Here is a 17,362-nt window from a genome sequence, read left to right on the forward strand (position 1 = left end):
TAATTTCCCTATTTGCTTTACTTTCTCATTAAATACAAAAGCAACGTTACGTTTCTAGCTTCGTCAATCCCACAACTCGCCGAGGATTACACGCACCCGCCGTAAATATACAGTATAATATACAGTGTTAGGGAAATAACTTTGCTACCTTCGTACTTCCCATTCTAATCCTGGTTAGTTCGGGTTAGCCATTCTAATTTTCTAATTCTAAATAATAATTCGTCAATTTACAAACGTTTCTCTTTCCTGTTCAAAAAAACTTTACGTTTCAAATAATGTTCTCGATCGTCGGTTAAATTTGACAAAGTTATTTCCCTATACCCTGTACAATTAAAATAGAACCTACGTCCTAACAGTCTATTTCACACAAGACTAAAGCACTAATAAAATTCTGAAATAATACAAATTATATCTCACCAGCACAGTATGTAGACTACATAAAGAATCTACTACTGTAGGAAACAAAGTATAAAATATTAATCAATCATAAAATGTAGTAAAAACACGAAAAAGCAGACTAGCAAATTCCCAGTTCTAATAAATCCTTTAGAACCGTCATAGTACCTGTTGGTGCCAGTTTAATGTTATCCCAATAATTTGCACACTTGGCCCACTTGTGTGCAAATTATGTGGAGCATCCTATTATCTCTTTTACCTTAGTTTACAATTACAAAAGTTAAAACTAATAAATATCCTACTTATACGTAAACAACACTATAAAAAATTATCATACATAATGTTAATTTAGAAACAATTAAAATAATTTCTTTAAAAATCTTTCAAATCTATGACGTTCTATAATCCATCTTCCTTTTAATATTTTCTTAAGAAAACCTCATTTGCCATATCGTCCAAATTCATCCCTTTATTTTACACACGATTCCACTTGTTCAAACCCTTCTCAAAATAAACCAATCTTGTTTTCCACCTTCTCTCTTATATCTTCTCCAATGAATACTGTACCCCCGTGCAATCTCTACTTCTCACTTGACTTGTCCAATGCTTTTTCTTCCAAGTCTTTTTTCAGCCCTTCCTGAGCTGCTTAGAAATTTCCAAAAACACCAAATCGCTAAACCTTCCAAATTCGTCGTCCCTAATTCCACTTAGACCTCACAATTTCGGTTTTTTCCTGTAATTACTTTTCCTAACTTCACGGTTCCAGTGAATAAATCTCGTTCACCATTTTGTACAAGAATCCCCAAGTTATCCTGAAAAAACGGTGTTTTTCCAAAGATCTTCCGAGAAAAATCGCCCGAATAGCTTTTCTAAGCCCTAAAGTTCCTCTACAATTTTAGGAAGCTCCTAGTTGGCAATGACTACATACTAACACTAATAAAATATAATAATGTAACTTTCCTTATTCTATCCTTCCAAACAAGTTTTCCATAAGTTACCTAATACCTTCATTAATATCGTTAATTTTAATATGCATGCTCATTTGTTCCTTCTGAAAGCTCTTCTTACTTCTCTCTAAAATAAATGTTCTTTCTTAGTCTTATCCTCGAAATCCAGGAGGAATAATCTTTGCTGTTAACAAATAATCTACTAACAAATTTCTCTATTCTTTTATGCAACTATCTGCTTTCCTTCCCATTCTTCTTACATGTCTATATTATCCCTCCATATAATAAATAAAGTCCTATTTTAGTATTTAAATCTCTCCTCTTCTTTCGCATCCACCGTTTACTCCTAATTGCTATCCTACCCAGTTTCTTTAAAGTTTTACATTCTATATGCATGTTTCTCGTACATTTTTCCATCTACCTCCCCTCCGTATCTTTTATCCACTCCCTCAAAAGAAAAATACCCTAAGAAATCTTGTACTATATCCCTACCTTTACTTACTATGAATACCTAATATTTTCACAGAATTACTTCACATAGCATATACATCTACAATTTCAAATTTACAATTCTATTTTATGCACGTAATTCCTATATTGTGACAAAAATCATTAGTACCTTTACACCATTTCTTCTTACCTTATATAAATATTAAAATCTTCTAAAAAATTAAATATCAATACTTACAGAAATCTATCTAATTTTTCTCCTTAAAAAATAATATACACAGTTAATTTTCTATCTTAAATTACTACATCCTCCTTACCTATAACACTTAAATAATAATCACAATTTAATTTCCTACAATATCTACTAATGTAACAATATATTTTCACCATTTCTACATAAATCAATTTTAATCTTCAATGTGTAATACCTTCTGTTGTCTCTTACCTTTTAAATAAATTATTTCCAATAAGACAAATAATACTTATAATGGTGAATTTTCCAAATATCCATAAAACACCCTACCTACTATACTCACATACAAATTCAAAATAAAATTACCCTTTCCGGTAGTACGGTGCTCCAATTAAATACTCTATTTTCTCAAATATTCAATTCCAAAATAATCCATAAGTTATGGTACAATTTTTCACACAATTCCTTTTAAATTAATCAAATGTCCTTCTGATGCATCAAAATAACTAAGAAATTCCTATTCCTCTTAAGACAAAAAGCATTCTCCTAATAATCCACTTACTTGCAATCCTCCAAATCTCGATATCTCCTTCCTGTTGAAAAAATACTTTGGCTGCCTTTCTTTTTCCCTTTGCTCGGCCCCAGTCAGCTTCTTCGATCATTTTCACTTTTGCTGTTCTTGTAATTTCCTATTTTTGTCTTTCAAAATTCCATGTATCCAAGTAACCACCCTCTTTCCTTCCCTTATAAATCATATCCTTTTCGTTAAGAAGAAATAAATAAAGCACTATTCTTCGATAAAGCTACAATGTACTACCTTGGTATCTTTTTGCTCTTAACCTAGATTCTTTTCGGTCCTCCACTCAAAAATGTGTCTTTCCTATCGATGAATACGAGCAATAATCCAACTTTCCTTACAAATTTTGGATAAAGTTAAGTGTGTCTACCTCTGGCTCCTTGGTCATTGTTGATCTGTCGAGGAAATCCTCTATAATCTTAATGGTTTAATCTTATTTATATCAAATCTGAGGAGCAACCGACCTTCTTTCTTCCTAATGTGTAGGTTAAACGTTCGGTCCATCCTTTTAGGTTTTCTCTTGAAAATCCTCACTACTAATCTCGTGCTCGTAAACCTAACCAAAAAGGTACTTGTTCCAGACCCACTCTTTCTGTGTTCCCTTTTTTAATACGTCCCTCCGTTTGCTTCCTGGAAATATATGCTTTTAGATCCTTAATTTACCTCTTTGTCGTAATATTTCTCCATCCACGGTACCATTTCAAATTCCACTGTTAGAGTCAATTTTATGGAAAAATCCAGTATTTCTTTACTTTCTTCTTACTTTGTAAATTTGTGGATCGCAATCTTCTAATCTTGAATCCCGTAGATAATCAATTCTTTTATTTTTTAATAATTAACTTCCAAAATTTTCCATCTTCATTTACTTTTTCCAGACACTTGACGATCCGAGAGGTTATCTCATTCTCGTCTTTTACAATTTTAACTTCCTTTTCCGACAACTAAAAGATGGAGCCACGCGAAAACCCTACCGCTTCCAGAAAATTAAGTGTATAGACATTCGCGCTTTTGACGATTCCCACCGTCTTCATCTACTCGGGATTCGAGACCAGTTAACGGCAGCGGCGCATGTCGCCGCCATCTTTTCGGAGAGCGCCGGGAACAAAGGCCTTATTCATGCTGGCCCCATGAATAATTCCCGCGTTCCCCCGCTCTCTAAGGGGATGACTCCGATATGTCGACGTTGTCGTTCTGCCGAATCCGAAAAACGAGGTTGAAGACCCCCAAAGAGGGGTCGGCCAAACTGGCCGACTCCTCGCCAAGTTACCTGGAGGCCAATCGCCTCCACGTAACTTTGCGTCGCGTCCGTCACTTTGTCCGGGCCCTCTTTGGGCCCGGTGCCGTACAGTGTTGCCGGCTTGTGCAAGAAATCCTAAAATTTTAAGAAATTCTAACCCGGATCAAAATCCCCAGTTTCCCCTGCAAAAATTTCCCAATTCCCCCTTTTCTCTCAAAATCACTTTCACACCTTCCCCAAGTTCACGGTGAAATAGCACATTCGATCATATCTCAATTAGACAAAACCGCCCCAGAGGTGTTTCGGGCAGTAAATGTGTTAAAAAACCACTAATAAATCCATCATGTATCAATTATTACCGTTCCTTCATCGGTATCCTTTACTACACGTGTTTTTGTTTCCAAATTTTCATAATTATTAAAAAAATCCATTTAAATCGAATAAATGCAAATACTCATGACCCAATAGTAATAATTGATACATCATCGGTTTATTAGGTGTTTTTTAACACATTTACTGACTGAAACACCTCGGGGATGGTTTTTCCTATTTAAAATATGATAATAAATAATTTCCCTGAGCAATGAATTTGTTAAATGTGCTATTTAACCGTGAAATTCAAAGATGAAATGAAAATTAAATCATTCATTTTCCTTTTGGGAGAAAAGGGAGGAACTGGCAACGTCGCAAAAAAAAACCGCGAATCCTCATCTAGGTTAGAATTCCTTCAATTTTAGAACTTGCAATAATAAAACACACCATGAAATACTAAATACGGTGGCCCACCTTTTTGTAACAAAACTTTAATAGTACATAGGTAATTTTAATTTAAGAACGTTATGAAAATAACCTCATTGTTCTAAAATTTTCCACACCCGAAATCTTCAAAACAAAACGTTTACGAGCCTATGTTGGTATGAAATGTTCTTCCAAGTAATTATTTTATGCACTCTTAAAGTCCTGCTACAAAAAAGCAAAAGAACAAATCGAGGTAAAAGCTGTATGATAAATCACAAAAACCTTAAGCAAACTTACCTGCAAAAATTATAACTACTTGCAAGCAAATTCAAGTAAAAGCTTCGATAAATACCAAAGTTTAAAAACAATTCACTTTATTCTTATTCAACAAATAATAAAGGCCCTTTAGAATAATTGATATCTTAATAAACAATTTTTCTTCCATACCATTAATGACAAAACATCATATTTTCCCAAAACATTTAGTAATGAAGTTTCTTTACAGTTTAAACATCATTTTTCCCAAAACATTTAATAATGAAACTTCCTTACGGCTTGAACATAATTTTTTCCCAAAACCTTTCAATAAAACGAAAAAAAAAAAATTAAAAAATTAGATATCACTCAACCTATTTAAAATCTTAGTGATTGTTCCCATCCCTACAAGAAAGTATTTGCAATTTAATACCAAACCCCAAAAGAAAGTCCCCCTTGGAAATAAAATCCTCTTATTTTTGTATATTAACACCTTTTCTATAATCCCAGAAATATCAAGTGGTTCGTTTCCAAATTAATACACTGTTGTAATACTCATTCAATTCTTTTCGATATAAATTACTTCTTTGATAACAATTATTTTCTTTCGTTGCATAGTAACTCTCCTTCAAATCTAACACCATAAAAATTTTAAATTCCTACCTTTTTCTGTCGCCATCAGCAATACTTCCACCAGCAAACAGTTTCCACTTTCTGAGATGACACAATCATTTCACTGCATTCCGAGTGGACACACACACACACACACAATTTCACATCCTTTTGCTGCGGTTCTTGTCCTGAAAAGAAAAGAGAGGCAACTATAGTACATACGTTTTACACGAAGAATATAATATTCAATAGCATTAGTTAAACACAAGAATATTGGGATCTCACCAATCTTGCAACTCAACACTAGACAACCTCAAATTACAAGTACAAGTTGAATCATAACAGTATGATCTTTATCAAAAAGCTGCTTTAAGGCGGTACCCAAAATAAGTTTTCCTTGCGTTAGAAAAAAGTCAAATTTATCTAATCTGCGAATACTACAATAGTTATTGAAAGTTGACAATTACTAAAAACTCCTTTGACAATTAGTTTCTTCTCTTTCTTACCTCTTAATTTCTAATTCCACGGATATTCTATGGATCGACTAAGATGACACCACTTTTATTGTTGTGCTTTTCAATTTTAAATTCCACATTTTCTTTTCAAACGCACGCTTTTAAGTTAATTTGTTAATTTCCACATTTCGATATAAATAAACAAACGAAAAACTCTTACAGTACAATTATAAAAAAATGTCATTATTGTCATGCACGATGTGCAGAAAATTACCACAAACAAGAAATCTACAAGTTTACACGAAGAAGAAATCTGCAAAAACACACGAAAAAGAAATCTGCAAAACCACACAAAGAAGAAACTTGCAACGCAGACTCCCAGATGGCGCCACACAGAAAAATCTCTCTTCTTTCGCATCCACCATTTAATCCTAATTGGTCCTGCTATGAATACCCATTGTTTAAACACGATTATTTCACATAACGTGTGCATTAAGCAATTCTAAATTTACAATTCTATTTTATACACATAACTCCTGTATCGTGATAAAAATCATTAGTACCTTTGCACTATGTGTTCTTATCTTATATACATATTAAAATCATCTAAAAAATTAAATATTAATACCTACGGAATCTCCTTAAAAATAATATGTAGTCTATTTTCTATCTTAAATTACTACATATTCCTGATCCATAACACTCAAATAATAATTACGATAAAACGTTAATATTTCATAGGTAAATTTATTTTAAGAAAGTTAAGAAAAATAATTAAAATTTCTTCTAACATTTTCCACACCCAATATCTTTAAAACAAAACGTTTATGAACCTATATTGGCATGAAAGGTTCTTAAAAGTAATTATTCTACTCACTTTTAAAGTCTTACTACAAAAAAGTAAAAAAATAAATTAAATGTGACATCTATATAATAATTCACAACAAGCCTTAAGTGAACTTACCTGGAAAAATTATAACTAAATGCAAAGAATTCAAGTAAAAGCTTCTATAAATATCAAACTTTAAAAATAATTCACTTTATTCTTATTTAACAATTATCATTTTTCCCAAAAAACCTTTCAAATTAGATATCACTCAACCTTGCTACCCATTTCAAATTCCCAATTTAAATCTTAGTGGTTTTTTCCACCCCTACTAAAAAGTACTTCCAATTTAATTTAAAAAATCCAAAAAAACATCCCTCTTGAAAATAAAATCCATTTATTTTTGTATATTAACACATTTTCTATCATCCCAGAAATATCAAAAGTGGTTTTTTTCAAATTAACTCACTGTTGTAATATTTATTCAATTAATTTTGAATATAAATTATTTCTTTGATAAGGATTATTTTCATCAATTGCATGGTGACTCTCATTCACATCTAACACTATAAAAATTTTAAATTCCTACCTTTTTCTGTCGCTGTCAGGAATACTTCCACCACCAGGCAACTTGCACTTTCCTAGATATGGTACAATCTTTTTCGCTGCATTCAAAGTAGAACTACAATTTCACATCTTTTAGCTGCAATTCTTGTGCTGAAAGGAAGAGACAGACAGCTATAGTACCTACGTTTCCACAATGAATCTAATATTCAATATCATTAATTTAACACAAAAGTATTGGAATCTCACCAATCTTGCAACTCACACTAGATAACTTTCAATTACAAGTACAAGGTGAGTCAAAACAATATGATCGTTATCAAAAAGCTGCTTTAAGACGCTACCATAAATAAGTTTTCATTGCGTTAGAAAAAAGACAAATTTATTTAATCTGTGAGTACTAGAATAGTTATTAAAAGTGAACAATTACTGTACACTCCTTCGACAATGGGTTTCTTTTCTTTTTTACCTCCTAGTTCCTAATTCTACAGATGTTCTGTCGATCGACTGAGATGACACCACTTTTGTATTTTGCTTTTCAATTTTAAATTCCACATTTTCATTTAACGCACGCTTTTAAGTTAATTTCTACATTTCACTTAATATAAATAAAAAAACTCTCAGGATACAATTACTGAAAAATGTCATTATTGTCATGCACGATGTACAGAAAATTACCACAAACAAGAAATCTACAAGCACACACGAAGAAGAAATCTGCAAAGAGACACCAAAAAGAATTCTGTAAAATCGCACAAAGACGAAACTTGCAACCCAGGTTCCCAGATGACGCTACACATAAAAAATCTCTTCTTTCGCATCCACCATTTAATCCTAATTGGTCCTGCTATGAATACCCATTGTCTTGACACGATTATTTCACATAACGTACGCATCAAACAATTCCAAATTTACAATTCTATTTTATACACATAACTCCTGTATCGTGATAAAAATCATTATTACCTTAGCACTATGTGTTCTTATCTTATATACATATTAAAATCATCTAAAAAATTAAATATTAATACCTACCGAATATCCTTAAAAATAATATATAGTTCATTTTCTATCTTAAATTACTACATATTCCTGACCCATAACACTTAAATAATAATTACGACAAAACGTTAATAGTTCTTAGGTAAATTTATTTTAAAAAAGTTATGAAAAATAATTAAAATTTCTCCTAAAATTTTCCACACCCGATATCTTTAAAACAAAACGTTTATGAACCTATATTGGTATGAAACGTTCTTAAAAGTAATTATTCTATTCACTTTTAAGGTCTTACTATAAAAAAGGAAAAAAACAAATTTAAAGTGACGTCCATATGATAATTCACAACAAAGCTTAAGTAAACTTACCACTGCATGCAAGCAAATTCAAGTGTAAGCTTCTAGAAATATCAAAGTGTAAAAACAATTCACTTTATTCTTATTTGACAAATAATAAACGCCCTTTAGAATAATTAACATCTTAATAACTAATTTTTCTTCGATACCATTAATAATGAAGCTTCTTTACGCTTTAAACATTATTTTTCCTAAAAAAACCTTTCAAATTAGGTATCACTCAACTTTGCTACCCATTTTAAATCTTAGTGGTTTTTTTCACCCCTACTAAAAAGTACTTCCAATTTAATAAAAAAATCCCAAAGAAAAACATCCCTCTTGAAAATAAAATCCACTTATTTTTGAATGTTAACACATTTTCTATAATCCCAGAAATATCAAAAGTGGGGCGTTTTCAAATTAACTCACTGCTGTAATATTCATTGGATTAATTTTGAATATAAATTGTTTCTTTGATAACAATTATTTTCATCAATTGCATGGTGACTCTCATTCACATCTAACACTATAAAAATTTTAAATTCCTACCTTTTTCTGTCGCTGTCAAGAATACTTCCACTAGCAGGCAACTTGCACTTTCCTAGATATGGTACAATCTTTTTCGCTGCATTCATTGTAGAACCACAATTTCATATCTTTGGCTGCAGTCCTCGTCCTGAAAAGAAGAGACAGGCAGCTATAGTACGTATCTTTCTACGAAGAATGTAATATTCAAAATATCATTAATTAAACACAAAAGTATTGGAATCCCACTAATCTTGCAACTCACAGGAGATAACCTCCAATGACAAGTACAACTTGAGGCAAAACAATGATCTTTATGAAAAAACTTCTTTAGGACGGTACCAAAATTAAGTTTTGATTGCATTAGAAAAAAGGGATATTTATTAATAGTTTGTATGGTCTGTAAGTATTAGAATAGGCATTGGAAATGGAGAATTATTGAAAACTCCTTCGGCAATGGGTTTCTTTTCTTTCTTACCTCCTAGTTCCTAATTCCACAGAAATTCTATCGATCGACTAAGATGACACCACTTTTGTTTTTTGCTTTTCAAGTTTAAATTCCACATTTTCCGTTCAAACGCACACTTTTAAGTTAATTTTCACATTTCAATTAATATGAACAAACGAAAAACTCTCACAGCACAATTACTGAAAAATGTCGTTATTGTTATGCATGATGAACAGAAAATTCCTATAAACAAGAAATCTACAAATGCACACGAAACAGAAATCTGTAAAAGCACACAAAAAAGAAATCTACAAGTATACACAAAGAAAAAATTTATAACCCACGCTCCCAGATGGCGCCACGCCTAAAAAATTCTTTCGCATCCACCATTTAATCCAAATTGATCCTGCTATGAATACCCAATGTCTTAACACAATTATTTCACATAACATATACATCAACAATTCCAAATTTACAATTCTATTTTATACACATAACTCCTGTATCGTCACAAAAATCAGTAGTACCCTTGCACTATGTGGTCTTATCTTGTATTCATATTAAAATCATCTAAAAACTTAAACATCAATACGTACAGAAATGTATCTAGTTTTTGTGCTAAAAAAAGAGACAGTCAGCTATAGTACATACGTTTTCACGAAAAATGTAATATTCAATATCATTAATTACACAAGAATATTAGAATCTTACCAATCTTGCAACTCACACTAAATAACCTCGAATTACAAGTACAAGTTGAGTCGAAACAATATGATCTTTATGAAAAAGCTGCTTTACGACGATACCAAGAATAAGTTTTGATTACATTAGAAAAAACAGAAATTTATTACTAATTTGTATGGTCTGTAAGTATTAGAATAGGTATTGGAAATAGAGAATTATTGAAAACTTCTTCAGCAATGGGTTTCTTTTCTTTCTTACCTTCTAGTTCCTAATTTAACAGATATTCTATCGATCGATTAAGATAACAGCACTTTTTTTGCTTTTCAATTTATAATTCCACATTTTCATTTCAAATGCACGCTTTTAAGTTAATTTCCACATTTCAATTAATATAAATAATCTAATGAAAAACTCTCACTGTCCAATTACTGAAGAATGTCATTATTGTCGTGCACAATGCATAAAAATTTGTTATAAAAAAAGGAATTTGCAATTGCTTGCCACCCTAGTGCCCAGATACCGCCATACGTAAAAAGAAATCAGTAACTCGACGAAAATTTTCGTTGTTTCAATAAATGATAAAACGTAATGGTACAAGTCTTCGAATGATCACATAACATTAAAATGTTAATGACGTTGCAAAAAAACAAAATATTTTTGTTTGTTTCTATGAAATAAGTAATTCGGCACTATTTGAAATTTTATCTAATAAATACATAAAGTTAAAATACACGGGTTCTCGGATGCTACCTTCGGTAAGGAATATTTGATCAAGCATTGTAAAATTATTTCAAAAACACCTTGTGTATGGCTCATTACTAATGGTTTTGTTCACATTGATGACCTTAGAGTACAAAAGGGAAGACGAGAACATTGACAATAGGTTTCCAATTCCAGTTAATCAAGAAACAATCCCAGAACGAAACAAATAAATGATAAGACAGGAATGAATACGAAAGAAATAAAAATTCAAAAATGTAAATGTGCAAGCAAATGTGTCTCATCATAATAGAAGATAGGATAGAAAAAATTAAATCAACAAAACAGAAACAACTGTTCTGATAGAAGCATAACTGACTGATACGGTACTATGAAACCTCTAGATAGGAACAGGAAAAGGAAGGGCATAAAACAGAAAAGTCGGTGAAAGACGCAGATGAAAGAGACGGTCAGGCCAACGGAAACCTCGACTGCCCATGAACCTATAAGATAAATCTCATGACGTTTTCTTCTACACAATATTAATTCAAAGAAGGTGACAACAAGGAAATACGCCATGAATGTCGACAGAATATATTATTGTTATTGCAATATTAGTCAGTAAGAAGGGTTTCCGTACAATGGGCGCCAGATGTATTATTTTTGATAGCAGTATACCCGAAACCGATTTCGAATCTAGACTTACAGCTGAATGACAGAAAAATGAATGCGGATTCATTTAATTCATCACACAATCCAAAAATGCATTTGGTTCAGGAACCACTCACATTTTTTATATTTTTTTACTTCTCAAAGGCGACTTTTAACAATAACGAAAGATACATAAGCAACAGTCTCACCGTTTAACCTCGATTCTGTCGTTTGTAAGCTTTACTTTTCTGTGAAAGTATTATACCTGCAAATATTATACAGGCGATTACGCTATAGATAATACGCAGACCCTTATATACAGGTGAACTTTAAACTGCAATCAATTTCATGTATAAAAAATGTGTTTGCTATTTTGCAGTCAAAGTAAGCTGGAAATCAATATAAACTATAATAATTATTTCAACAAAAAAATCCATAGGAAAAGCCCCAACCGTTGTGCGGAAAACGTCAGCGTCGGCGTCAATCTGCGAGGCCTCCATCAGAGAATTTTGTCGATAACCATGAAACCACTCGCTGGGTGTTTCATTGAGCAATTCGCAAAAGCGGTATAAAAATGCTGTTCACAGATTTTCCTGCTTTTAGTCGATGAAATGAATAAACCGATTCGATAATATGATCATTTGAAATCGGTTAAGCATCATGTCCCAGGAACAACGTGTGTCTTTGTGAATATGTTGGACATTTGCTTTTTTATTCTCGGAATTACGGGAGTGGGTTTACTCTTGTATTTCTTATTTGAACTGCATTACTTCTTCAGGAGTTTGCTCTGTGTAACTTTCAGCCGGTTGTTCAAGAAAAGGGTACACATTTTGGATGAAACTTGCATCACTGGTAAGAATTTGTTGTGATGGGAAGGGGCGGAATGGTATCACTTCATTCCTGATCCTCAAGAAAAAAACTCTTAAATGTAGAGATTAAATTAGAACATACTTCTTAATAAGGAGTGAGCTACCACAGATCAGATTCACTCAAAAGTCGTCATAATTCTTTGTGTGTTACTCAAAGAAATTTCCTGCTTTTCCTGATTTCGCTTCTAATGGAACCATATATAGATTTATTATAACTTCGAATATCTGAAGAACATTTTCACAGTTTAACAATGTGGCTCATTGAATAACAGTATCTGAAAATGAAGTTACATCTATATTTAATCAATGCCTCAATTGATGGCGTTAATAACAATAAAACACTGCAACATTGCGAAGACTCATTTGTCACTAGATATGCAGAGATTTGAGACAATAAAAGACAGATGAGACATAAAAAAATGAAATGTGACTTGTTTTATATATACAATTTATCTACTTAAGTTGGAATCATACGGGATTTTTGTTAAAATTAATTTTACGAAAAAAAGTTATTCTTCATAAAAAGATCTGCATAGTCTTAAACTTAAAATGAAATAATAGGACATCAAATTTTTGGAATCGTATACCGGCTTTCTTAAATATATAAATTGTTGTCAAAAAAATTTTAGAATTGTTTGTTTCAATAATGCACATGTATTTCTTGTTGATTGAAAATATGATAACTTTTCATCTCTTAATGTTTTCATAATAATTGCGTAATTTAAATATATACATTGTGTTTAAGTGTAAAAAACTGTCAGAAGCGAAGGATTTGAACGAAAATCATAATATCAATGCGAAATTTAATTAAATATCCCAAATCAGTTAAATGTAATGATATTATAATTAAGTTAGAATCGGAAACAGAAACTGTTACAAATGGGTCAAAATGCACTAAACGGAAATTTTTAAGACAATTTAAGAATTTTTTAGCCAAAATTGGTCAGGAATCACTACTTTGACATCATTAATTTCAACAAATCCATTAAAATTTTTAACTACTGAATATTTTGCGGTTTTTTGTTTCCAACTAGCTCATTACAGATGCTAATTGTTAATTAGAGAAATTATAATAACCATTTTGTTTTTCTCAAGTTAACAACAAAGCGATTCAAATACAGAGTGTTAAAAAGAAGAGTGTAAAATATTTAAAGAAATAGTAATATGGACCAAAATAAACAAAAAAAACCTTAATAAACTTATAACGGTTTCGGAGATATGAAAGGTTATTCTTTTTCAAACATTTATTTGCAATTTATTTTGCACAAACAAACAAAAGTTGTTCTTTTTTTACCTCCTTTTTTATTTTCCAAAATCTTGCATTTTTTTCATGACAGTATATGCACAAGTTTTGATTTGCTATGGCTGTTTCCTCTAACGCAACAATTAACCAACATGCATTTGATCTAAGAAGCTCATTCAATTCGCCAGATTCCTTCACATCGTATGTTTAGAAGAATTCACCAAAATTCGCGTTATACTGGTGCATTGAGCGAAAAATTTTATTTATGCGGAAGATCAAGGTTAGTACTTACTACAAAACCAGAAGATGAAATTGTAGGATGGATAGAGCATAATCCGGAGATATATCTACGGAGAATATCAGCCGCGGTAAGAATTAGTGCTCTTTTTGTTTGCAAAATCCTAAACGAGCAGCTGCCTTATCCGTACTATGTATAATGACTATAAGCTTTAAATCCACTTAATTATCAAGCACGTTTGGTTTTTTTACCACTAGTTTCTACGCAATGATGCCGAAAACCCCCGTTTTCTTGCCAATATTCTTTTTAATTATAAGCCCGAATTTACACGAAACGGAGATGTTAATTTTCATAATATACATGTTTGAGCCGACAAAAATCCCCATGCTCTAATGAAATTTGAACATCAGACATGTTTTTCATTAAACATTTGGATGGATATTGTAAGTGACAGGTTTCTAGATCCTGTTGTTTCATCCAACCGATTAACAGGCGCTGCCTACCCAAACTTTCTGGAGAACACAATAAGTAATCTTGTAGATGACATTCCTTTAGATCAAAGACAACAAATCTGATTCCAGCACGATGGTGCTCTGTTTCATTTTTCGATTGCCGTTAAAGAATATATACACCAAACTTTTTCACGTAGATACGTAGAAAAAGGCGGACCTGCATTATAGCCTGCAAGATCGCCTGATTTAAACCCTCTAGATTTCTTTTTTTGAAGATATTTGAGAACATTAGTCTATGGTATACTTGTAAATAGCCTCGAGGAGCTTCGGCTACAAATTAATAAAAAATGCCAGCAAATCCGAGCCGATAAAAGGGTTTTAGAAAGAGTTCGAATATTCTTCAAATAAAAAAGTCGCACATGCTTGGAAATGGAAGAAAGGCATTTTGAACATGTTATGTAATTTTATTTTTTGTTTTTGCTATTAAAATCTTTTGTTTGTTTGTACATAATATATTAGTAATAAATAATTGCAAACAAATGTTTCAAAAAAGAATAACCTTCCATATTTTCGAAACCGTTACCTTGCAGATTTATATTCAATAACAATAAGACGTTTTTGAGTATTTTGGTCATACTATTACCTCTTTAAATATTTTACAGTATTTTTTAACACCTTTTATAATTACCAACGACAGAATTGATTTACATGCCTGACAATCGTGATATTTAAATGGAGCAATTATTTATATTTAATCAAATTTAATTAGATAATTAGTTAAATTTTGTAAACATTTCTATAATTATGCCATTTACATATTTTTACATATTTTTAGCCGGGACTTTGTGATGACTTTATAGAACTCTGTAAAGTAATATTCAAAGCGATTATTACATCCAATACTTCTAATTTTTGAGGTTACGAATGCTCATTTTGAATGCTTTATGATTCAACCGAGTGCTCTACTTTTTATTTGTTTTTAAAGGCAGTTACTACTGCTACATTTAGTCTTACGGGATATGCAATTGAAAGGAAAAAAAAAACGGTGACGGTTGAAAGATTTATTTAAACAAGAGATCACTAAAAAGTAAATTTTTACATTGAGATCATTACATTATTTTACATAATAAATATCGTATAATTATTCAGAAAATATATATTTACACTTTCAATTAATCGACTATGCTCTGAACAATATCATACACACACAAAGTACCACAAATAAAATACCTAAAGAAAATTGCTCAGACATAAAAGACTAAATTAAGAATGCAGCACTTGTCTTTGCATAATTTGTATTTGTATCGTGTTTCTATTTGTGTATAATTGTATTGTTATCGCCTTATTTGACAACAACTTTTTCTGTAATCATCACACAGCACCTTTGTTGTAGGTATGTGCATATCAAACGACATAGATTACTTAATGGACCACATGAACAATGCAAGATACATTAGAGAGTTGGATTTCGCCAAAATCGACTTCAACCAGCGCACCAATCTTTACAATACCACAATCGCCAAAGGCGGTTCTATGTTTGTAGGCGCCACCACCATCAGATATAGGAGATTTATCAAAATCTTCACAAGATACCATATACGCACTAAGGTATCTACTAAGACAAAACGCTTTTTCCTATTTAATCATTATTTTGTAGATTATTTATTGGGACAATCAAAACATTTACTTAGAGCACCAATTTATCACCAAAGGAGAATTCGTGAACACTATAGCTCTATGCAGAATCAGACTAGTGAATATAGACGTGGAGGAATTGATGAAAGAGCTTATACAGAAGCTGCCTAAAGGGGTCAATGCTGAAGCAGCGAGGAGAGAGAAACCTCCGATGCCTCTGGAACTGGAAAAATGGATCGAGAGCAATCAGATTTCTAGTGAGAGGCTAAGGGAGAGTAGTAACTTTGAGAATTGCCAGGAAACAAGCAAAGTGTAATATTATTGTATTATTGTTGATAGAGTAAATTCATGTCAGGTGCCCCGTTCTGTAATTATATATATAAATGTGACTGATTTATAAATAAACAAATACCTAATACGGGGTCCGGCAACAGAATTGAACTATTTTATTTTAAAAAGTTTGCTGTGAAAAAATAAATAGCGATATAATTAGCGATTCAAACAACCATGGACTTTATTGTTGGCAACTTCTTAATGTTTGTAAATTATGTTCATGATATCTGCTATGCTCATTGAGGCACGTTTACAGTCTTTTCCTAAAATTTTCCAACATGTTCTGAAGAAAATCTTGATCAATTGCGTTTACCGCTTTTCTAATCGGATCTTTTAAGTCTTGTATTGTCTAAGAACGAGTAGTGTACACTTTTGCCTTTAATTAACCTCAAAGAAAATAATCTGGTGCTGTCAGATCCGGAGATATTGAAGGCCATGGAATGGCACCAAAACGTGAAATGAGACGACATGGGAACATTTGCGATAAAACAGTTAAACTTCGCCTATTGGTATGAGCGGTGGCACCATCTTTTTGAAACCATACAATATTTTACCCCTTCTTTTAAGTTCTAAATTCACATGTGTCCAAAATCATAATACTTTATATATATATATATATATAATATCTTGGCCAGAATTGACAGTAACAGTGTGATTGTTTTCCTCTAAAAAGTATGATTCAATTATGCCAAAAGCGAATATTCCACACCATGTTGTCACTTTTTGGTCGTGAAGAAGTTGTTCGTGTAGCTTCCTTGGATTGTCATATGTCCGATAACGAAAATTCTGTTTGGTAATTAATCCAGTTAGATGAAAATGAGCTTCGTCCGATATGGTAAGCCCATTGAAAGCATTTCGATCGTTATTTAACGTTTCTACCATTTGTCTGCAGAAACGTAAACGGATGTCCTTATCAAGGTTATTCAATTTATGAATAATCTATATTTTAATTGGGCGATAGTATAAGTAGTCATGCAAAATGAGTCTTAAACTTCGACCCG

The 17,362-nt window shown here is 31.9% G+C and overlaps 1 protein-coding gene across 1 annotated transcript; it reads left to right on the top strand.

The window, feature by feature from the left end:
* The first annotated feature begins 12,119 nt into the window (after window positions 1-12,119).
* On the top strand, window positions 12,120-16,415 carry LOC136417425 (protein THEM6-like). The gene is made up of 3 exons (XM_066403102.1): window positions 12,120-12,443; window positions 15,787-16,001; window positions 16,051-16,415. Exons 1-3 carry the CDS (start codon window positions 12,284-12,286, stop codon window positions 16,342-16,344), a joined length of 669 nt encoding a protein of 222 aa, XP_066259199.1. The 5' UTR covers window positions 12,120-12,283; the 3' UTR covers window positions 16,345-16,415.
* The last annotated feature ends 947 nt before the right edge of the window (window positions 16,416-17,362 follow it).

This window comes from Euwallacea similis, chromosome 28 (assembly GCF_039881205.1).
Source record: "Euwallacea similis isolate ESF13 chromosome 28, ESF131.1, whole genome shotgun sequence".
In the NCBI taxonomy this organism is placed as follows: Eukaryota; Metazoa; Arthropoda; class Insecta; order Coleoptera; family Curculionidae; genus Euwallacea; species Euwallacea similis.

Coding starts and splice junctions, on each gene's coding strand:
- LOC136417425 (XM_066403102.1), top strand. CDS start 12,284: ATGTTGGACATTTGCTTTTTTATTCTCGGAATTACGGGAGTGGGTTTA. Junction 12,444..15,786: donor GGATGAAACTTGCATCACTG/GTAAGAATTTGT, acceptor CCTTTGTTGTAG/GTATGTGCATATCAAACGAC. Junction 16,002..16,050: donor GATACCATATACGCACTAAG/GTATCTACTAAG, acceptor ATTATTTTGTAG/ATTATTTATTGGGACAATCA.